At 30.9% G+C, this 24,633-nt stretch overlaps 1 protein-coding gene across 3 annotated transcripts in view; it reads left to right on the top strand.

Moving 5' to 3' along the window:
• The window catches only part of pns (DENN domain containing pinstripe), a 45,196-nt gene extending 24,049 nt beyond the window's left edge, over positions 1-21,147 (top strand). For 2 of the 3 annotated variants that reach the window (XM_088237059.1, XM_088237058.1), the window contains exons 14-23: positions 9,271-9,433; positions 10,620-10,887; positions 11,893-12,091; positions 12,395-12,645; positions 14,222-14,361; positions 14,505-14,623; positions 15,835-16,049; positions 16,380-16,562; positions 16,677-16,905; positions 18,529-19,583. In XM_088237059.1, coding sequence (XP_088093185.1) covers positions 9,271-9,433; positions 10,620-10,887; positions 11,893-12,091; positions 12,395-12,645; positions 14,222-14,361; positions 14,505-14,623; positions 15,835-16,049; positions 16,380-16,562; positions 16,677-16,905; positions 18,529-18,718 — 1,957 coding nt within the window. In that variant the 3' untranslated portion in view covers positions 18,719-19,583. Of the gene's footprint in view, positions 1-9,270; positions 9,434-10,619; positions 10,888-11,892; positions 12,092-12,394; positions 12,646-14,221; positions 14,362-14,504; positions 14,624-15,834; positions 16,050-16,379; positions 16,563-16,676; positions 16,906-18,528; positions 19,584-21,124 lie in introns of those variants that run through there. The other variant, XM_088237060.1, reaches the window with a different exon arrangement.
• Positions 21,148-24,633: the final 3,486 nt, after the last annotated feature.

The following is a 24,633-nucleotide window of genomic DNA, read 5'->3' as shown; positions in this document are numbered from 1 at the left end:
AGGTTCCTACCCCCACCACACGGGATGTACCAGCCTGTCAAAACTGCACTGTCTGTTTTGCCGCACTCTGTATTTTGCTTCATACATTAAAAATGTTTAACCATTAACATAATACATATTATGTATTTGTGTTCATTTCGATATTTGTAGAGATGTTTAAATCTAGCATTTCGTAATGTCTTTATATGAATCAGTGTTTAAAATATGTAGTTCATATAATACTTCTTTCATTGACATATTAATACATGAGTAAAATACTTTAAAAAGTAGTGACACGACAACGCACCCATAGATACTGAGTTGTTTTATTTACACCAGGACTGCATTCAACGAGCATACATATACTACCGAAAATTGAAGGATAATTAATTTTTACCATATAAAAAAGTTTGTATTTACATTTTAACAATTGACTTTAGTTTTTGGTGGATTCCAGTCAGATTCTTTCCCGAAATTCCTTATAATTTTGACCCATTTATTTCTTTTCTCTGGATTTTAGGGGTAATGCCAAACAAATATTTGCTCACATTTATTATTTATATTTTAAAAACGTATTCCTATCAGTGCAGCCCTGTAAATAAGAAATATAATAAAATATTTATGAAATTTATTTATGCCTTGTTGAAAAGAACAAATATTTACCAATGAAAAGTTACACAATCCTTTTTACAAAGTTTATCTGAAAGGTTTTTAGACGCCTTCATGACCCGAGCAGGCATTTTGGTTTTGATTCTAAACGTCACGCCTGGCTGGCGGTCGAAGAACGACTAAATATGTGTTAGGCATGACTAAGCGTTGGGGCATGAGTTATGCGTCATCATTTTTGAGGGCTCAGGGCATGTCTATGTGTATTAATATGTCAATGACTTATAAACATTATAAAATCTTTCATGACACATTGCGCATCTGATTATATATCAAAAGTTAAATGTCAAATATTGTGTATGTATAAAAGTACAACTTTTTAAAGCTAAGATTATAATGTTATATGAATGTTTCCACCACAAAAATAAAAGATGTTAAATTTTATAAATATGGAATTATTAAATGTATAGTTTTTTATTTATTTATTTACAAAAATCACTAGAATTCATTACCCTTGGACCCCTAAATTGTTAAATATGTCACTCTAATATATATATATATATATACATATCAATGATTGATGTTTATATAAATATTACATATATATAATGTGTTTATTTATGTTTTACACATTGCTTTAGCTTATTTTGTTTGAAAAACAAAATGCTTTTTAAAATATGTTTTCATCCAATGTTTGTGATCATTTAACCACAACAAACATAATGCTTTTTTTTCATATTTAATCATATAATATATGAAAGTTAAAGAAACTTTTCATTTTTAAGAGTGTGCTCGTTTTATAAACAAAGTAATATGTTTACCTCATGACTGCTAATGAGATTAAAAATATTGGTTTATCTTAAGGTTTTTACGCAATCACCAATATTCGTAAAAATATATTATATATTAAACCTACATATATTTTTGTCTGTGTCTGAATTCATTGTGTATATTTGTGAAATATTTTTTTAAACTATTCTTGCATCTTTCTTTGTTCTTTGGGTATTCCGTGTAAATGCTTTCTTTCAATATTTAAAAAAAATTATAATTCAAAAATCCATCAACCCATTATGCTAGTATTGAGATTATTATGTCAATAATATTTCCTCACCATTAAGTTAAAGCAGAAGATCGACTTATTGGGTTTTTACATAATACCTAGTAATGTATTTGGGTTCTTTAGAAGGCATTTTGTCATATGGGAATTGGATTATATCAGGATACTTAACCAATATTCTGACATATTTAGCTTAAATAGCTCCATGTGTACTAGGGTGGTTCGATTTCTAATTTTTTGGATTTTCAAAATGGCCCTATGCGAAAAAGATGTTCTATGGCCTACAGATTAAGGGAAAAATAAGCAAAAAAATATTTTGTCAAGGGAAAATTTGCCCCGAGGCTGTTGAAGTTTAGGTATTTGAGCATTTTCATGGTAGTGTTTTAAAAAAATATATTTGAGAAAAATAAAAAAATACTTATTATAAATAAAAAGCTTGAATAAAATAGATGCAAAAACATAAAATATAATAAATGTAGCAGTTTCGGAATTTGAAAAAAAATAAAAACTACAAAAAAACAATAAAATTACAGTTGACGGTAATCACGTTTAGTATTAAAGAATGGCATTAATTTTCTCGATTTTAGCCAATTTTTAATAAACCCGTCTCTTCTTTGGTTTCCGCAGACAGCAGCAGATGCTTCCGTAACTATTTTTACAGTTCTTTCTGTTGCTTGACTATGACAGGGAAACCCCTTGATAGATGGTAATATGACCTCTTGAATGATTGATGTGTCATATTATATTGCTTCATTAATTAACTTATCTGTAAATTGCTGTCAGAGGAGGCTCTGTTAGATTATCCCACTGAATTAAATCCACATAATCCGTCGCAGAAAGTTCCGATTCTGGTAATTTGAATAGTCGGACACTTGTTGGAAATGAAGTCCATTTTATTTTGCTTCATTTTTTTATTCTTCTAAGAGCTCTTATATGTTTTCGCTCGTCAGCTAGCATTGATAGAAGAACATTCTCAGGATGTCCGAAAAATCCGTTCCTTCTAATTACAGGGTCAATTACACATTTCAATTCATTCAACAAATATCGAGATAAAATAATGGATTTATGGAAAGGCTGTGCACCATAGATGTTTGATGGCTTTATGTTTATATTAAACCACATAGGTGCATAAACTTTATTAATAAAAGTTGTCAATGTCATTAAAGCTCCGAATGGATTATTGTAAGATGCGTACAGCCTGAGAATCCTGTTTGCGGTAGTAAGCCACCTAGAGTGATAAATTTTTCCGGGGGTTCTGTTAAAAAATCCGTTTCTTTTAATTACAGGGCCAATTACACATTTCAATTCATTGGACAAATATCGAGATAAAATAATGGATTTATGGAAATGCTGCGCACCATAGATGTTTGATGGCTTTATGTTTATATTAAACCATATAGGTGCATAAACTTTATTAATAAAAGTTGTCAATGTCATTAAAGCTTCGAATGGATTATTGTAAGATGCTTACAGCCTGAGACTTCTGTTTGCGGTAGTAAGCCACCTTGAGTGATAAATTTTTCCAGGGGTTCTCTTCGACAGACTTTCACTGCAATATCCACAGCTGATAGCTTCACAAATGTCCATTAAGTACAGCTGATCATTGCTTAAATCATTCTTATTAGTAATTTCAGGTAGATGGCATTCTATTAAGGCGAATGAAACTATAGGCGGTTTCTCGCATCCATCTAACAATTTTCCTATTTCTTCCGTGAAGCTCCTAGGCCCAGTTATAGTTCCATCTAAATATGTAAAAAGATGACGTAATGTAAGCTCATTGGCGTGTAACTAGCACACAAACCACTGCAGTGGGCGCTTCAAAATTAATTCACTATTTCAAATAACATCTCCTTTCCGTTGTATCCAATCCCAACCAGCTTTGTAAGATCAATATCAATGCCCGACCAAAACTTTCATAAATGTTTTCCGATTTTTTTAGCACTTCCGACATTTACAGATACGTGACCAATATACTCGAAGTCAGGTTCTTTTACCAGATTTATGTGTTTTCCTCTTGATTTTTCTTCTGTTGTCTTAAATATTATTGTCTTGTCTTTGCGTCCATCAAAATATAAACCAAACCGATTAAAATTTGCCATAACTGGCAGTGATGATAGAGTGGTTCTCGTTTTTGTTCTCTCACACCGAATTTTATTTCCGTCAAAAACGTTTAATACATTGCTTTGTGATATAAGGCCAACATCTTGAAGTGCGGCTGACATGATAGCTGCCCCTGCTCGATCAGAAACGCCATACCGATCTAACGTTCTAGCTACAGCTGGAAATTTGGTGACTTCAGGTGTGAGGTTTTGAGAGATTTGGGCTGTGTTTTCAATGATATCTGACTGTGTTGAAAAGTCAGTCCTATCACTCATACGCCGCTTCCGTTTATTGATATTTTTCTTTGAACTGGAACAAATTTCAATTAACGATTTATTTTTGTCCTTATAACTGACAAATTTCAACTTTCGTACAACGGACTTTGTGTTTTGTATGGTAACTGTACGATCCAAAGGCCCAATTAGTATTTTCAGTTCTTTTTTACAGCTACAACTTTCAAATGATTTACAAGTACATGTAGATATATCAAATAAAGCATTCGCTTTCCATATCAATCTGCTTGCGATAACTTTTAAGGTCTTTTCTTGGTTTATAAGATTTAAGAAGAGTGTGATATTTGACGTGAAATGCTAATATTTTTCTTAAAATACTCTTGTGTTTAATTATTGGGATTGATGCTCGTTTCCAGATGTCTTCTAACTTCTTAACAATTTCTATACATGATGTTGATATATTTTTTTTATATCGGTTCTCTTTTAAATGCCAAAATAAGCACCGGATTACGTTTTCTTAGGTAGGAAGCATATTCGGCGGCATATCTCAACCAGACCCAAAAATAGGGAAAATCATGTCTTTTCTTAACATTGACATAGTGCAAAATTGCTCAAAGTACGTTAACTTACACAATTCACGCAATAGATCGTAATTTATTTAGCGGGAGCAGTGGTCACTCATGCTACCCTGACAGCCGCGCGGCGTAATCTGAACCAACAATGTTTGATTATGTCCAAATGCTTGCAGACTGGCTGGATTTCCTCCCTAGGGAGTTGTTCATATTTAGATTTATTTCAACAGAGAGGGAAAAGTTTTCGAGAAGAAATTTGGAAGTCTAGGCATTTACAGGGCTTATGACCTGTCATTGGCTGGTTTAAGTGGCCACTTTACACACTGTGTAACATTCACCATTCTGCCCATGTTTGAACATCCACATTTCCTCAACTCTTCCATCTGTTGACTTTTGTGAAGTGGAAGAGCTGAAACCTTTATCACGTGGGTGAGATTCATCCGGCTGAACCAATGGTAAAAGAAGAAGTATAAAAATTGGAAAATTGTTTCCAGGCGTTGCCTAGTAGGTGATTTGGTTCAGCCGGATGAATCTCACCCACGTGATAAAGGTTTCAGCTCTTCCACTTCACAAAAGTCAACAGATGGAAGAGTTGAGGAAATGTGGATGTTCAAACATGGGCAGAATGGTGAATGTTACACAGTGTGTAAAGTGGCCACTTAAACCAGCCAATGACAGGTCATAAGCCCTGTAAATGCCTAGACTTCCAAATTTCTTCTCGAAAACTTTTCCCTCTCTGTTGAAATAAATCTAAATAATCTGAACCAGTTTGACGGTTTGATTTGAAAGGGTTTGGGGAAGGGGCGAGTCTGTAGTATATAATTATCAATTAGTAATTATCATTAATGGATATTAAAATATCATAAAAATTGTTTTTTAATCTCCATAATCATCTAACTAAAAAACGGCTTTTTAACATTTTTCTACAATTCAACCCTCTCGCAGCAAATCTTACCATTAAAAATAATTAATTTTTCCCGTATTCTACATACTATAGAACATCTTTTCCGCATAGGGCAGTTTCGATAATTATATATATTTTTTCTCCATACGATCGATCCACCCTAGTGTGTACTCAATGTAGGTGTAAATAATTGTTTAATGTGTATGCTCACTATGTATGATATCTTTTTTTATCAATAAAATATGATTTAAATAACTTTCGTTGGAGAAATATGAATCTGGTTGAATAATGTAAATATGTATGTGATTACTTATCATCTTCAATTGCATACTTTTTAGCTTTTATTAATTTATTTGACTCTAAATGACCGGTAATATTTTGTAGCTAGTTCAAAAGTTTGAATCTCACATTTATCCTTATCTTATGATCAAATATAGCTACTTATTAATTTTTGAGGTACTCGGATACCTTTATTAATGCGAGGTATTGGTAAAATAAAAGTGCATGTAGTATGTTTTGGATTTAAAAAATAATAATAACAACACAACCGAGACAAAATTCAAACAATTAAAAATCCAGTTCTTTACTGTATATATGTGTATTCCTACTTGCTTAATATTTTTTTGTTTAAAAAATATTTATGTATGTTTCTAGAAGCAAATATTAAAACTTAACATGTACAAATAAATACATTTCTTCCTATCATCACATAAATATGAATATACATTATTTAAATATAATATATATTTATTTCTAAATGTGTACCTGTATATAAAGCACAGTCTATGTAACACTGTTATAACTACTGCACTTCAATTGTACAACTAAATTAGTCCATGCAGCAATACATAGTTGAACTGTGTTATTATCTAAAAAAAATGGACTACATACATACTTAGCAATTAGCTTAATTTAATTTCTTTGAAAATATTATTGCATGTTATATTTTATGTTTTTACATACATGTGTACATAAAAATCAGAAAAATTAGCAATTTATCAATCAAAATAATGGAGAGAAAAGTTGTCGAGGTTAATTTTCCAATATCACTTGAAATTTAATGTGATCTTCAAACTCTATTTTAATGAGCCGTCTCACTTGCATCTTTCTGTAGAGTAATTTTAATAATCCATGTTGGCATCCTATTTAGTTGATTAAATTATGACATAATTTGATCATCAGACTAGTCGAAGTTGCAGTCTAATGTATTATGTACTGAGGATATGGTAGGATTAAGGTGAAAAGATCTGTGTAACTATTTAAACATAATATTAAATTGTGTGTTCTGAACCACTACCCACTAGCAGGTAGCTAATCAATTTTGCAATTACAAATACTATATTTGTAAGTAGAAACGTAGAATGATGAATGTAGAGGAACCGAGATCTGTATGCAAAGACAGGGTGATATGGCATTATATACTCTGCCTACCTGAAATATTTTAACTTTTTATTTTAAGTTTTTTCTAAAAATGGCTTACTCAAAACAAAACTGGTAGAAACAAATAATAATTAAAGGGTATTTTAAAAATGGTATGGCTAACCACAGTGTAATATGTATTTTCAATATAAAAAATGTTTTCTAATACATATTGCCAAATATTGATATTAATATTTTGAAAAAAATATTACTTTTTGTACTGGCCCAGTATTTAATTGCGTTTTAAATGCCAGTTTTACTTGTTACAACAATAAAAAAAAAACAAAAAAGAGATATTTCCTGTAGCTTTACTTAATATTTGATGATCAAGTAAATTTATTAACATTTCTAGTGAGATATTAAAAGATGTTTTATTTAGATTACATTTTTGTATGTAATGTAATATTTTGTATCTATTTTTAATTATTGTTTAATATAATCAGTGGCATTTGGGCCAATAACTGTTTACATCCATTTTTTAAGTTTTTAAATTATGGGGCTTGAGTTAATATTGTTATTATATAATAATACATAGCATTGTTTTTTTATAAATCTGTTTTTAAAAATTGACATAGCAAAAAAATGATTTTTAAAATCATTATTATATAAATATTAGTAATTGTGTGTATTTCCATCTGTCAAAGAGTAACATATTGTTACTTCTGTAACCTTAATTTGGGAGGATTTCTTTTTTATTAGTTATATCTGTTAAGTGTTTTGTATATCTAAAACTCTTTTTTAACTAAAAGATTCTTTAAACAAATCTCGTATGGATGCCTCTAAAAAAAGAACATATGTATTTTGTTATTATTATTTATTATGTTGGTGATATTTTATATAATGTCATTAAATAAACATTATTATCACAGTAATTATTTGCTTTAATAATATTGTGTTATTTACTAGCTAATGAATTAAAAGGTTATTGTAATTGTTGGAGGAGATACAAATAATATTATATTTAATAACCAATAATTTGCAATACTTGCAATAAACACTATTGATAAATCAAAATGTATTTTTATTTTCTTATTTTATTACGAGTACATTCAGGTATGTACAATTATTTAAATTACATGAGATGACACATATGATAGCATTTTGAGAAAAAATAATTGTCTGTTATTAGAATTATAGATAACCTATACAGTGTCATTTTCATAAGACATCTCAAGGTTTACAAACTAAACTTACATGTTAAAGATTTGATTTATTTCCCATCCAGTTATTGGTGAATGATAACAAAACAGATTATTTGTTAGAACTATTATCAAATTGGGGAAAATAACTGTTCTACAATTTTTCAGCCATTTAGAGATTTTATGGATTCTAGTGCTACATAATATTTGTATGTACTGTCACATTAAATAAAACCCTATCACAGCATCTGTTTTTAGGGTTTTACTGCGATTTTTTAAAAAACATACTGTTCTATATTTATGCATAATATATTAATGAAATAAATAATAATAAAAAAAATCTTAAAACAACTGACATTGGAGGACATGGGATTAGAAATTCTCGTTTTTTAGTGTATTATTTTACTTCTGCCGTATACAATTTATTATTACAGCTCAAGTAATTTATTTGTTCTAGAGAATTTGAAATGTGATGGATAGATTACTTATATTATATTCTCTTCTATTGCATGTGGATGTTATTTTCAGGTGTTTTGTTACAGTATTTAGTAATACGTGTTTGTGTGTAGTAAGTATAAAGCATGCATATTTTTTGTATGTTGCGTGTTTTTCATTATCACATCCTCAAGTTCAAAATAGGGGAAATTCAATAAACTTTTTTTTTAATAACTAAACATTTTATAGAATGCAGCCAGTAAACCAATTAAGCAAAATCTCTCTAGAAAACAATAATCGTTAAAATTATTATATCATCAATATTTTTATATATACGGTATCTCTTTTGCTTACAACTTTAGCCTAGTAATTAAATTATTATGGAAACAATGACCATGGCTTTTCATTGATTAAACCAATAAGTACATAATTATTAATTAGCGGGAATTGAACTGAAGTGTACAAAGCCTAACAAATACCTTTGCTCTCAATTTTGATTTAAATATCAGCCATAAAAAATATTTATTCAAAATAGATGTCAGCCATCAAAAATAGCTATTAGTATTTATTTATTCCTGCTTAAAGTATTCAATACTCCATTGTAGAGTAAACAATAACAGGATTGTAATGAGAAACTCCCAGTAATTTACATACATTTTCTCTTTTCTTTTTTTAGCGTCTGTTTACCAAAAACATTTGTTTTCATTTTTAATACACACGTTTTTTGGTTCCACTTTTAGTTATATATTATTTGCTCATAAAACGGATCTTCACAATTTATCCACCACTTCTAAATTCTGATTTTTGTTAACAAATTTGTTCACAGAACAAATAGTTTACGGCGAGTGAGGAGTGGAACTATGAAATGGCAAACCAAAGAAATATCAATGGACAATATTCAAGCTGAACTTGGCAGAAAGTTGTCCACTGAATCAACGCCTGCTGCGATAGCTCAGAACAATAGAACATTTGTTGAAAAATTACTCAAGGTATTTTTTTTGAGAATTTATCGTATTATGTTATGAGCAAAAATAATGAAGAAGTACTACTTTTTACCATCTGTATATTTGAAAATCATAATAAAGTAGTTATGATATCTAAGATCCAGCCTTGTGGATGAGGGTTCCAGGTTGTGATATGTCAAGCCTGTAAATCAATTCTGTTAGGTCCGCCTGTTGTGGTGCAAACAATTATACAGCACAATATGTATGAGAATAGAATGTTAAAAAAATTACTGCTACAACTACTTCATCAGGATAGACATCAGATATTTTTTTTTATTAAAAAAACTTGAATTATTTTTTAATTAAAAAAGATATATTTATTCGTTTCAAATTACATTTATTTACAAATTCGTGAAATTATGGCTTTTTAGACAGTGCCCGTGTTAAGCCATAATAATTAACAAGTGATACAATAGAATAACAATCCAGAAGAATAAATAAGAAAGATTACAAATAAAACAATTAAGAATAGCAATAGAAAAATAAGAGAATAAAAAATAATCAGATATAAATTATACAAATTTAGCTGCCGACATAATCAAATTTACAAAATAATAGAATCATTTAATAAATATGTATACTTTGATGGTCAAAGGGATGATAGCCAAATGAAGAATTCTTTTTTCCCAATTTAAACCCTCATGTTCAACTCCAAACTAGGTCCACGTCAATGTTTCTTCACTAGGATATTTAAAACTTTGACCCGTCACATTCTGTTTGGGCTGTTAAAGAATTTTCTGACTGGTTTCTTTTCTTCTGTCATAAAAACCTCTGGTAAAAATGTTCATTGTTTTTTTTATTTGTATAGTCTTTATTCAATAAAATACACACATTATTACAATATTAATACATTATAAAAAGAACACAAAGTATTAAAAAAATATATTTTGTCCCGATAAACTATTAAATAATAGTTTGTCATCGGGGGTGCTTAGACATTAGTTTTAATTAGATTGTATGTGTAAGAATTGAAACATTTACTTCAAAATTTATCATTTCAATTAACAAATTGAGATTTATACAAATGTATGTCAACTTGCAACCATTATCTTTTTTTTACAGAAAAATTAAGTTTTTTATTTGTTAAGAATAAAATAGTCATCATTTTTATAATGTTATTAAAGTTTTAATTACATATATTCATTCATTATTTGCGTCACATCTATTGTAGGATTGCAAAAGTAAAACCAAAAAAATGTTGTTGGAAAAAATGGGAACGGAAGCTGTTGATCTTGGCCTCGGAGTGGAAGTTTCTATTGTCGGTGTTGAGGAGAATACCATGATAGCATCTTTGTGTGACTTACTGGAGAGAATCTGGTCTCATGGCTTGCAACACAAATATGGAAAATCCGCACTGTGGATGCACCTCAGTAATTTTCAGGAGTTAGAGCAATGTAATGATACATCCAAGCCCATAGATCCCAAATTTCTAACTCCAGGTAAGCATCATTCCATTAGTTACATGAGAAGTTTATTTGTCCGCCAAGTCTTTAACAGTATAACTTTTTTAGTAGGTACATACTGTGGAAAGAAGTTGTATTCATTTGTAATAAAAATTTATTTGTTTCAATTGAGTAATATTAAGTAAATATTACTTTAAAATAGACCTTAGTCTCGCCTTTTGACAAAATTTGGGCACAAAAATAATCATTGAAAAATAAGTGTTTCGTATAATAAATTATATGCAGCACCATTATATTAAAAATTAGATTGTCTTAAAAAAAAACGAAAATTGGTGTAGTTTTTAAATACTAACTAAGTAACTGTGGAGCCCTCCTTAATTTTACAGATAGGTTTGCGTACCATTAATTTCTTGGTTATTATTATCTTAGGTCACAAAATAATAATCATCATCATCATCATTATTCCCTTTTCGCACCTAATGGTGCATAGAGCACTGCATTGGTACACCAATTGCAGAGTATCTTGATCATATATTTTTGTTATGTGAAGGGAAGATGATCAGTCTTACGCTTTAGTTATCAGTCCACAGACTATGAAATATTCTAGTGTAAAAACACTCTCGGGAATCGAATAATTTCTATACAATTTACAAGCAGATTAATCAAATGTTTCTCATTACTTTTTTTTTAAATGTTTGATTTATTGATTTAAATATAATGTTTGAATTTATTTACATGCTGCATATACACCAGCTCTTTCCTGGTGTGTCTTGAGGAAACGTCTCGACTGTATGTTGTTTGTATATTACATTTATTTTTTTCATAATAGGCAAATAAATAACATGTCCACCTACTGTTCAAATAATATTTTTTTTCATGGCAACTTTTCATCTTGAAACTAACAAAGAAATAAATAAACTAGTGTAAACTGGGCATCTTACTGTCTTATATTATTAACTTAAAATTGAGATTTGGTATGCCAATTAATCAAAATAGAATATATGCTTTTTTTAAATTCCTGTTGTGTTTTTATTTGTAAAGATTTATCATCCGTTGCCCTGGAGTCGGAGTCTGTAAGTCAGAAAACTCAATCACCAAATAGGTCTCGCGACAGTTCTCGAGCAAGTTCTAGAGATAGCTCTAGGGACAGATTAAGCAGTGGGTCCAGCACATTGGAAAGGAAACCACAAAATCCCGTTCCCCTCAGACCTTTGCCAGAGAGCTTGACATTCGATATGAGGTATAAACTTGAAATAAGCACCAAAAATATCTTTTACATTCTCGTTTTATTCAAATGTTTTATTGTGACGTGAATAATTCCTTTTGATTTTGGGCAGTATCCATTGAAGCATTAATTAGTAATCTTAAATGTCCTTTTTTTGCTAAGGAATCCATCATTTTGATCATGTTCCTTGATACAATCTTTTCACACATTTTTCGTAATTTTATTCTCCCTTTTAACAACATGCTACAGCATGATCCAATAGTATTTTAAAATATGAATTATAATGCAATTTTTTACTAATTTTATATTTATTTTTAGGAATATACAAGCTATGTCAGATATAAAAACTGAAATCGGATATGCTAGAGCTTGGGTAAGATTGTCCCTAGAAAAAAAATTACTCTCTCGCCATTTGAAAACATTATGTGCTGATACAGCACTTCTGAAGTCACAATATAAAAGAACATCATTCTTGCGCTGTGAAGAAGAGAGAGAACAGTTTCTATACCATTTACTGACACTAAATGCTGTAGATTATTACTGCTTTACAAATACCTATCCAATGACAAGTAAGTAGACTAAAAAATATTTATAAATTCATACAGTAAACAGAAAAATACACAATTTGTCGTACATCTTTCAAAAAGGTGTATCTCGTTTTTTGGCAAAATTGAGTTGTGAATGGGGTCGCATTGCCTATATGCATTCTCACAATCCATTCAAACAGGCTTCTTTATTTTATTCCAACTATAAAATATCACCAGGAAACATTTAGGCAGTCCTCTTATTTCAATTTGTCATTCATACAAATGGACTGTGATTGGAAAATTCTGGGGACAAAACACCCTCCCGAACTTTCTCATCCACCGACTAGATTTGTCAAATAAAACATACCAGAATAAATTATACCAAAATATACCCCTCCAACTCCATGTGAACTGCGGTCAAGACGAAGCTTCAAATAAAACATCCTTTTCTAAATTAAACATTTTTTATTTCTTGTAAAACTTCATCCTGAACTCATACTAAAAAAGGTTCTTTAAAATATGCCAAATAACCAAGTTTTTAAAATTTACAATATGTATTATTATAATAATTATACAAGGATTTAATTTTCCACAAAGCATTCAAAAGAAAATTACAAAATTGTTAATCAAATGGACTTTCTACCCTGCCAGCAATTACATTGGACAATTGAACAATTTCAAAAAACACATCACCAGTTATGTGCTAATTTGCAGGGTAGAATTCTGTACAAATTTCACTAATTTTATTTTCCAAATTATTTTTTAGACAAAAGAAATATCTTCATCGAATGATTACATTATTGTAATAAGAAATGTCGAACATCGCAATTTTTATAGAAATTGACCGCATTGAAATAACAGCCCATAATCCGTTGTGGACCGTTATTTTATTACAGATAATTTCATTGAATTTTGAAAAATTTTGATTTCTTGCTCCAGATTTTTTTTCCACATTTTTATTCAAAAATTTAGTATTTTTAAAGAAAAAATGAGTAAAAGACAACTAACTATCTTACTACTTGTTCCTTTTATACAGTTTTTTCATTATTTTTATTGGATACCAAAATTGGTTTTTATTGTATTTTTTAAAGTACTTAAACATTTCAAAACAATTTTGAGATGCTCTTCAAATTATGTGTCGTGTAACTGTCATTTTACGATGATTTAATATCTAACAAACTGACGTATCTTATAGTAAAACATGGCGTAAGTGATATTTTTTTAATAAAAAAACAGTTTTTCTTATCTTTTAATAAAAATTAAGTAATAATTATGGAATACATGGGCATCATACTGTCTTAAAATATTTTTTTTTTAAACTGGCAAAATACAGTAAGATTATTTTTTTTATGTTTTTAAAGGTGAAAATTTTCCAAGCACATTCTTAGACAGTCGTCTCCTGTAAAATCAACAAATTCGAGATATGCCTTTTTGAAAGATGGACGGCAAATTTACTGTTGTAAAAAGGTCTATTTTTTGTTTATGCTAACATACTAATCTGAAAAAAGGTATATCCTCAGTGCTACCATTTGACCAAAATTGTAGCATGATTTTTCTGAAAATGAATGATATAAATTTGATGTAATGTGGTCACAAAAAAATAATAAAAACTTTCCAGAGTTACCATACAGAGTTGTCATAGTACCTTCTCGTAAAGCAAGTGCAACTACTGCAAATTGTTGGGTGGCACTATCAGGAACTAATGGAGAAACTCAGCAAATCCCTATTCCTAGAAATACCATGGAATTTGTGTTTCATGTAAGTTATTTTGGTTTACTTACGAGCTTACATAGATAAACATTTTACTTTCTGATTTCAGAGAAGAATTCTTAATTATAATAGCAGTTTAATAGAAGAATATTGAAGTCTAGAAATATAAAAAGTTTTGACGTTGTTTTCAGCACAAAAACTTGGGTATCCTAACAACATTGCGTATAGGCCATGACAATTCTGGGTTATCTCCTCGGTGGATGCTTGAAAATATTTATGTACGGAATGAAGTAACTGGCCATGCTTACAGGTATGATACATGCAAACAATTTATTTATTTACATACCCATTATATCTTCCGTGCGCGGGAAAAGGGGCTTAAGTCATAAAATGGTCAAAATGATTTAAGTATACAGTTAAGAAGCTATTTTTTTTGCCCATTTTTTGGTGTATTTGTCATAAGTTATTGATACTAATCAATCGTTGCATTACAGCTCAAAAAGTCTTAAGTCATACTTTTATCAGAATTTTTTTCGATTTTGTGGTCCAAAAGACTTAAGTCGTGTAAAAAATAAAATTAAATGCAAAATTTAAAAAACACACAATGTCAAGAATAATTTTATAAGTATGTGAAAAAAAAAATACTCTCAATTTTTAGACACACTAAAAACTTTGATTGGCTCTCCTGAAAAATCAACTTTTTAGACTTAACCCCTTTTTCCCGCGCACGGAAGATATACAATCATAACAAAATATACTATAAAGGAACGGTACAGGTAGAGAAATGGGATAGTCCATCATTTTGTCGAAAAAAAATAATAACGCCACTTTGTTCAGAATCCTGTGTTTTATTCTATTTATTTTCGATACGGGCTAATCAAGGGTAAGAGTATTCTACCGGTTGAAACACAATTTGGAATATATGCCTACAGGCTAAAAAAGGGATTTTCAAAGCTTAAAAATGTTATCCAGAACATTTTACAGATTGTAACTATCCCCTTCTCTTCTTTTAATCAAATTTAACTCTGCTACTTTCACTGTGAGTTTGGCAAATTATATGGAGGGCTTTTGTCGGATATTGTCATTCTTCCTCATGACCATATTGCAAACACGAAAAACAGTCTGCGTAATTTAATAACATCTGGGCCGCAATTAGAAACGTGTCTTCATCGGTACACATCGAGACATGATGATTAATACCGCACACTGAAGCTCACTTTACAATATATAATTTAGTTAGTAAAACACCCGCTAGGTAGCGCTGAACACTGTGTTTGTAGCGCTCAATTGTGCGCTGCAAAATAGTGTGTGTGGTGATATGCGTGCGCACATTTTATATTGTATGATTTCCCATCGCTTAAGTGTGATATGTAAACAATCACAAATCAAGTTACTTATAATTTGGTGAAACCAGCATTAAAATTAGTTATAGTTCCAATATTGACTATTTTTTACTCTTTTGACAGACTGTAATAATGATCTTTTTTGTAAAAATTTTTTCTTTCTTCTTAATATTTTTAGGTTTCCTTGCAACCGCTGGCTGGGACGTGGTGTGGACGATGGCTCTACAGAGCGCCTATTGGTAGCGCAGCCTGTCAATAACAACGACAGGCGAGGGGGTGGCGGAGGGGTGACTGACAGGGCCCCGGATAGGGGGGCCCCCTCCCCTGCCCCGGCTAGTCCTGCCGGACCACACACCACACATTTATCTCCATCTACAGTACAGCACATGATTGGCGAGTTTATTTACTATCACAGTCTTATTTTAAGTTAATAAAACATTCAAACACTGGTTGAAAAACAGAATCAGACCAACATAATGAAAATATTAAAAACTTTTTCACTAAATTATGTATGTATTTGAAAACATTTAGATGTTTTTACACATTTAGCAGACATTTAGGCTATTTTTGTGCTTTAGACTTAATTTTTTGTAAAATTTAACCCCAGGGGGGATGATTGGCAGAAAGTATATGCATTTAAAAAATACTATGAAAGGGTTATAGATTGAATTTATGTATGTTTTGCAATAAATTGACGTACCGTTTTCATTTAAATTATTTCAGGTGACTGTGTAAATGCAATTGTCAAATGGCATTATCGATCCAAAAGAGAGAAAGATGTCAGTTCGCTTAGCATTTTGCTTTGTGGTGAAAATGGTTTAGTAAAATGTTTAGAACAAGCATTCCTTTGTGGATTCAAGTCCAGCCGACTTTTCGGAAGAAACCTTTTCATATGGGACTACTTTGGTAATTTGATAAGTTCATTTAAAAATTACAATCTCCGCAATAATTGACTTTTTCAAAAATAAATAAGATTATTAAAAAATATTTTTTAAATGTGAAAGGAATAATTTGTTTCAGTGAAAGTTAAAGAAGTGTTTGAACAGAACTTATCTGAAGAGTGTGTAGATTCTACTAGTGACAGCTCTAGCGGAGTTTATAGTTACCACTCTCCTTCACACTCTGCCAGATCACAGGAACACACCACAATATGGAGATGCTATTGCCACTTAATGGATGAAATCAATAATGCCGGACGAACTTTGGGGAAAGATGGAAAGTTTCAGTTATTTATCTGTCTTAGTTTAAGGTTGGTATTTTATTTATCAACACTGTTGATATTCTTTTATTGGCAATAGAATTTCTTATTTGAAATCTTATTAACAATTGAAGACGTATTTTTAAATTTTGAATTATTTTCAGAAAAAAATTGTTGGCAATGTTTTTTTTATTTGGTTTCTTCTGTTTGTAATTTGTAAAGAAAAAAAATCATCTGTGTAATAATATTTAAATAATAATACTTTGTGTTTTATTATATTACATATTTTATAAAATTTACACCAACTTCATATTTATGATGACGTTGAATTGACATAATATTTTAGAATTAGTTGCATTATTATTCAACAATCCATGTATATAAATTTAATTTAAACAGTTTTTTGCATCGACCTATTAATATACCTAGACGCGCCCTGGGCCTTCAAAAATGATATTCGTATCTGATGCTCAAACGCTCAGTGATGCCCAACGTGTATTTAGTCGTTCTTTGACGGCCAGCTGGGTGTGACGTGAGCTTGACATTTAGAATTGAAACCAAAATGCCTGCTTGTTTTGATTTGGATAAACATTGCAAAAAAGATGGTGTAACTTTTCATTGGAAAGTATTTGTTCATAAGTGATTAAGAAAGCTTAAAGTAATTAATATTCAAATACAAGTATCATTTATTTCAAATGTCAAACTACACTGGTGCACTGGTATGAATACGGTTTTATATGCATAATTAATGTGAGTTAATATTATTTTAGCATTCCTAACACACATTAAATAGAAATAAATGGGTATAAATAAAAGGAGTTTAAGGAAAGAATCTAATTGAGATCTATAAAAATGAATGTCAATTCGTAACATTTAAACGCAAACTTTTTTATTTATCGAAAATGGATATCCTCCCAGTTTTTGTAGTATATGCAGCCTCCCCAAATGCAGCCCTCGTATAAATAATATGATTTTGTAACTATGGGTACATGTTCCTGTCACTACTAAATATTTTAGTCCATAGTGCACGTCTATGTATATTAATAGGTTGATGATTTTTTGTGATAAATAAGATGTTTTTTTGTCGTGTTCACTTATATTATTTTAGCCATTAAAAAATAAAACACATAAAATTTATACAATTATTTTAGCCAAGTCTTTTTGTACCTTGATAAAGAAGCTAGTGTAGCTTTGAAACCAGTCGGTAGAAAAAAATAATAAGTGTTAAAAACAATCATCATCATCACCATTCCCTTTCTGCACCTAATTTTGCATATGGCACTGCATTGGTACACCAACCGCAGCGTATCTTGATAATTTTTGTTACATGAAGGAAAGATGATCAGTCTTACGCTTCAGGTACCAGTCCAGAAACTATGACCGTTTTAAATAAATATTTCACATCAACAATGTCGGGAATCGAACCCCAGAGCTCTTGCATAGCAGGCAAACACGCTGACCACTACACCACGAGGCCGACAATAATTTTAATATATGGATAATAAATTATTTTCTAATTTATATGTAACTAATATGTACTGGTCTACATGTTTTTTTAAATGTAAGCAGTGTAATATTATTTTTATGAGTTTCTGATTAAAGATTCCTAAATGTACCTACTGATATTTTTAAAAACTTTATGGTTTTATAAATTTTATTTATGTTATTTTACAGAGAGCATTGGTTACACAGAATGTTGGTACCGATGTCCATGACAAGGGTAACAATGGAAATGTACGAGGAACACAGTTTTCTTCGTAAGAGGGGTTTGCTTACTTTTCTTAGGCAGATATTGGAGCCGCTGGATGAGTTTAATATTGTTCTGGAGAATTCTATAACACAGGGCATTCTATCATACACTTAAATGACTTTGGCTTCTAAATTCACCAAATCAGTTAAAAATGATTGAATGTTTGGTAAAAATCATTTCAAATTAAACTAGATGGAGTTAAATTATACATGCAGACATGTATAAACGAGTTTTATAAAATTTTATGTAAAAAAAATCTTATTTTTAATCAAAATCTCGAATAATAAATTGTGCAATGATGTGAGTTTATTAAATATGTATTGATAAAATCTCACACAGGTGTATATTGTTTAAGCCTTTTGCATGATTTAATTTAATTTTACATTTATTTTCTAAGTTATATACTTTGTTATTTATTTTTTAGTGATTGTTAAAATAAATTGTGTATGTTTTATCACATTACCTATGTAATGCCAAAGATAAAATAATTAACTGTGGAATACATACAATCAGTATTTTGGCTGTTTAAAAATGGCAAATTGATTTGATTCAAAATAGTTTATTGGTTTGGAATATTAAATGTAATTTCCAAAAGATAATTTTTTTATTTACATCTTGAACCGCGTAAATAATAATATTTATTCCTCACCTTAAAAATGTATTTTATTTGAAGCCACAGTATAATGTTGCAGAAGGAAAATAAACGCTTCAGTATGAGAAATGTTTATTACGCTATGCACTTTCACCCAAATTACAGTATTTTGTCTTTTCATGAGAGATACGACTGTCGGTTTTCTCTCATTCGTACAATTAGTACAGTAGTTACTTACCATTCAAATGACATTATTTTTGGTCATTCAACTTTTTTATTCTCGTGACTGAGTTTGTAACCTCTTCTATTTTATTACAATGTTCCAAACCATTTTTAAACCAAAGATAAATCGTGATAATATTGTTTACCTCTTAAGCCAAAGAAAAATATATGTTTTTGAAGTATACAAGAAGATTTATTTTGAATGCTTGTATAATAAAAACAAATCCATCATAAGATGGTGGGACCGCCAATACCCAGTAGGGTACCGTCCACTTGTGTGCACAATCCGTATAACGGGCAGGACTTGGCATTTTAATTGTAATACTCAGAAGTGTAATTTCTCGCAAGAAAACACTTAATAGAATAAGAGAGCTCAATAATTACTTAAGTTATCTCAATCTAAGATAATCCAAACTTCCTCTAATTAACTTCCATACTTTCACAATGCAAATAAACATAAGAGACTTCTTAAATGTTAATAATATTATTTTCACAACAGAAAAAAATTATCAAGCTTAAATTACCCATATATTTTTATTTCATATAATAGTTTCTCCTAACTTCACCGTGAATTGAATTGAAACATTGATTGAGTTTAATTCTAAGAGGAACATATAAAGCTGACGTTTTGAATCTGATTTAGATTATGTTTTGACTTTAAATATTAATAAAATAAAAAAACTTTTGGGAGCTATTTATATCAACTGAGTTATATGTAATTGATTTTTTTAATTAGCATTCAAATCTCAATTCTAAGACAAGTCAATTGGAGAAGGTTTTGATTATTTTAGATTAAAACGGTTCATGGCAAGCTTTATAATATTATTTTATGTTTATGTCATAAGTCTTGTATCGATTTAATTATGTAGTTAGTAAATACTAACAATAGTGTTATTCAGTTGCTCAGTTTAATTTTTGTGTTAGTTCATCACATATTTTAGGAATATCCTTAATGATTTATGATTGTTTCATCATCATGTCTACGAAAGAAGTGACAACGATCTAAAGAAGAAATGAGGAATCATTGATATTCCAACACATAATGTAAGAGGCAGGTGGTACCTTTTAATTTCCTTTGCCCATATAACTTATTGTTAGTTTATGTTATTGATATATTTTTTTACTATGGTGCCAAATAACGCTGAACTTTGAAAAACATATTACATACATAGTTTAGTATTAAAATTCTGGTACAGTTTATTTTTTAAATAAAATGTTAGTGTGGCAACTTTTTATATATTTCTCTGACTTATTTAATTTAACTGTGTACCATGTTATGAAATATTTAAATTCTCAAATACTGTTGTGAATGAAATAGTTATATTAAGTTTACTTATGATTAAGGTACATATAGGTAGTGAAATAAGTGCAGGCCATGCCTGTATATTTATGTTAACAGAATTATGCTAGGTCATTGCAGATGCCAAGATTTCTAATAATTTCCCTACCCACACGTAGTGGTGCATAGGACACTGCATTGGTACTTCAATTGCAGCATATTTTGATTTATACATGAAGGCGAGATGACCAGTCTTATGCTTAAGATCCAGTCCAGTGACTTTAAAATATTGCAGTGAAAATCACCCTTTTAAATGCATGTCTTGTGTCAAAATTGCCAGGAATCAAACCTGGGACCTGATGCGTGGTAAGCAAAAGCTCTAACAATGCATGAGGCAGACTTATCTCCAATCCATTTTCTTTTTCAGGATTTTGAATATCTCATAAAGAGGAAATTTAGTGCCATGTACCTGAAATTGGAGTGTAAAAAAGTTTTCTTAGACGTGTAACAAGATGATCAGTTGAATGGCGAAACTTCACTTAATGAACTAAAAATCAGACTTTTACACATTTCAAACGCGCATGAATTTATCATTTTCTGCTGATAAGTTTGCTAATCATAATCACCCATAATGCAGCATTATAAACATTTACAGCAATCGAATTCGATCATCTTGTGTCAAATGAAATGCAATTAGCTGAGCGTACAAGTGACATTTGAATCTACATTACCCTTCAATTTTTATCAGTTCTGAAACATGCTATTTAGTTTGCATTACAGTGTAATGAATGTGTATCCATGCAAAGAACTGATGAAGTTATAAGTTCCAAATTTCAGAAGGAATATAAAAAATGGAAACAAAAAAAGAATCAGTGCTTGTGGTGATTTTGGCTCAGTAGTTTTTTAAATAAAAACACTAAGCTTCCCCATTCCTGTTTTTTTTTCAATATTTATAAAATACATAGAAAAGGGCAGGGCAGTTTTTGTTAATAGAAATACAGTGATGCAGTTTACAACTATCTAACACAAATGTAAAATAATTATATTGAAAAAAAAAAGCAATTTGTTTATTTCTCTAAAATTTCATTGTACCCGTGGAAACATTGATTGAAAGAACAGAATAGATAAGTAAAGGGCCATTTAATAAGAGTAATTGAACTTTGAACTTAAAAATAAAACAAATTTTATTTTACATAAAGTGGATATTTTTATGTCATGTTCAATAATATTTTATGCCATTGTGTTTTAAAAATAATGTCGGTAAAATGTCCACCACGGAGTTGTTTAATCCGAGAAGTCCAATTTTTGTAAGTTCTCTCATTAGATGAGCAATGAAGCGTAAACAATATGACTACCCTGGCAACACTAACAAAATGTCCAATTTGTTTTCTTTGACAATCTAAAAGGTGGAAAAATAATAAACTTTTTGAGTAATGCATTTGATACTTACACATAAAATGTGATCCCATCCTGTTTCTTTTTCATCCCAGCAGCATTTCTACACTTTAAAATGACACAACGCGGCATAGTTGAATTCAAATTTGGAGTTGCGTACTGAGCGACGTCTACAAATAAACTAATGGGTCAAAACGTAAAACTACTTGTTTAAGAGTAGTTTAGTCGCCTTCTTCCGGGTATGAAGGAGTTCGGATGATCCACAATATATGTCTGAAAGTGTGGAGAACAGGTCAATGGCCCGACGATTGGACAGAGTCAATTTAAATACCGCTTCATAAAAAAGGATCAACCCGTAAATGTGAGAATTATCGAACAATCTCCCTCATGTCGCATGCCAGCAAAATTCTTCTTTTCATTATAAATAAACGTTGAGAGAATTATATTAACTGTCAAATTCCCTGCGAGCAAGCAGATTTTGTGGCAGGGAGGGGTACACGGGAGCAGATCCTAAACATTCGACAGCTGATTGAGAAGTGCTGTAAGTTCAATGAGCCAATGTTACTGTGTTTTATTGACTACACAAAGGCCTTTGACTGTGTATGTTGGCAACGTATGTTTGAGATCATGCTAGAGATGGGTGTGCCACAGCATCTCACATTACTGGTGAAAAATTTATATATGGATGGGTCAGCAAGAGTAAGGATGGAGAATGCACTGTCCAGCTCCATTTCAAGCAGAAAGAGGTGTGCGTCAAGATTGTATCTTGTCGCCAAAACTCTTTAACCTTTACGGTGAATATATTATGAGAAGAGCGCTGGATGGGTGGAATGGTGGTGTCAAAGTGGGAGGTCAACAAATATCAAATCTGAGATATACAGACGACATGACACTGATTGCCAAAGATGAAACCGAGCTAGCGGAAGCCTTCAGACGGATAGAGTTGGAGAATGAGGCTCTGGGTCTGAATATAAACAAAAGTAAGACAAAGCTAATGATTGTAGACAGAGCTGGCAGTCTCCTAAGAACAAGACAGATGCAAGACCTTGAACTGATAGATGACTTTGTGTACCTCTGCTCGCTTATCTCCAACAACGGCAGTTGCAGACCTGAGATTGGTCGCAGGATTCAAATGGCCAAAGAAGCAATGAACCGTTGGAGAAGATTTGGCGAGATCGAGGTATATCAATAAACACAAAAAAGGGGTTGATGGAAGCCCTGGTATTCTCTGTTTTCCTATATGGGGCTGAAACGTGGACAATGCGTGCCTACAAGAGGAAGAGGATCGATGTATTCGAGATGTGGTGTTGGAGAAGGCTGCTGCGTGTGCCATGGGCAGCCAGAAGGACGAATGCATTGATACTGGAAGAGCTCTATATTACAACTCGTCTATCAATGGTGTGTTTGAGAAGGATACTGTCTTTGAACATATTGCTAGACGTGAGCCAGACAATCTAGGAAAGGCAATAATGTCTGGCCGAGATGAAGGTAGGAGAAGCCGGAGTAGAATCCCATATAGATGGACTGACCAAATAAAGGTGGCTGCGGGGCTAAAATTTTATGAGTCAGTTCGTCGGGTTGAGGACAGACTGGAGTGGAACAGACTAATCAGAAGTGTTCATGGTGATCACGATCCTCAGCATTGAGGGACTGACTTGGAAGAAGAAAGGTCGCCTTCTGTTTGATGCGCTTATGCGGCTTCTGGACTATTCTTAATTCTATGTATGTCATCCATATTTTTATTTTTAAAAAAAATCATGTCCCCAAATATTTCAATTTTGGAAGCCATTTTCAATGAGTTATAAATAACTCACTATTAGTAAATGGGAACGAAGTTGGGGTAGAGTGGGTTTAAACTTTGGACCTCTGATCCGTGAGTCCGCGACACTAGCCATGGGACCACAACCCTATATATTTTATTATTTACTGTTAGTTATTAACTTTCCGAAGAAATATGATATGTTAAATTGCCTATGAATGATATTAAACGCAACTCAACTCAAATTGATAGACATAGTAAAAAAACTTATAAGATAGCATTCTAATCTTATTTTTGGATAAATGCTTTTTACAGCATTCAAAATTCATCTAAAAAATGTGATTTTTTATGTCAAAAGAATTTTTTTTTAAAACATTTGAGTTTTAAATTGGTACCAATCAAGGGATATGTTTTATTTTTATATTGCCAAAAAAATTGTAAATTTTTCATTATGTCCCAAGTTCTTTGCCAAAATGTATAAAATTCTTAGAAATAAATGTCTAATTGTTGTGATAGTTTTTTATGTAAAGTACTTGATTTTTGCAAAGCAAAAAATAGGTTTGGAGATAGTCATGTATGTACTGTGAAGATAGAGTATACATAACTGAAAAATCTGTAGCTTGGGTCAAAAAGGGCCAATGTCGTAAATTACAACATTCCAGCAGAGTAATTTTACAGCTATTTTGTCACGTGAATACACTGGGATGTTTGAAACTATTTTCAATAAAAAAAACACTACCACATATGTACATGTATGTGTATATAATTTTTTTGAATGTGTG

This window comes from Micrasema longulum, unplaced genomic scaffold (genome assembly GCF_059751315.1).
Source record: "Micrasema longulum isolate JH-2025_06_02 unplaced genomic scaffold, ASM5975131v1 h1tg001642l, whole genome shotgun sequence".
Lineage (NCBI taxonomy): Eukaryota > Metazoa > Arthropoda > Insecta > Trichoptera > Brachycentridae > Micrasema > Micrasema longulum.
Note: the sequence above shows the minus strand (reverse complement) of the source record. Positions and strands in the feature narration are given on the sequence as shown.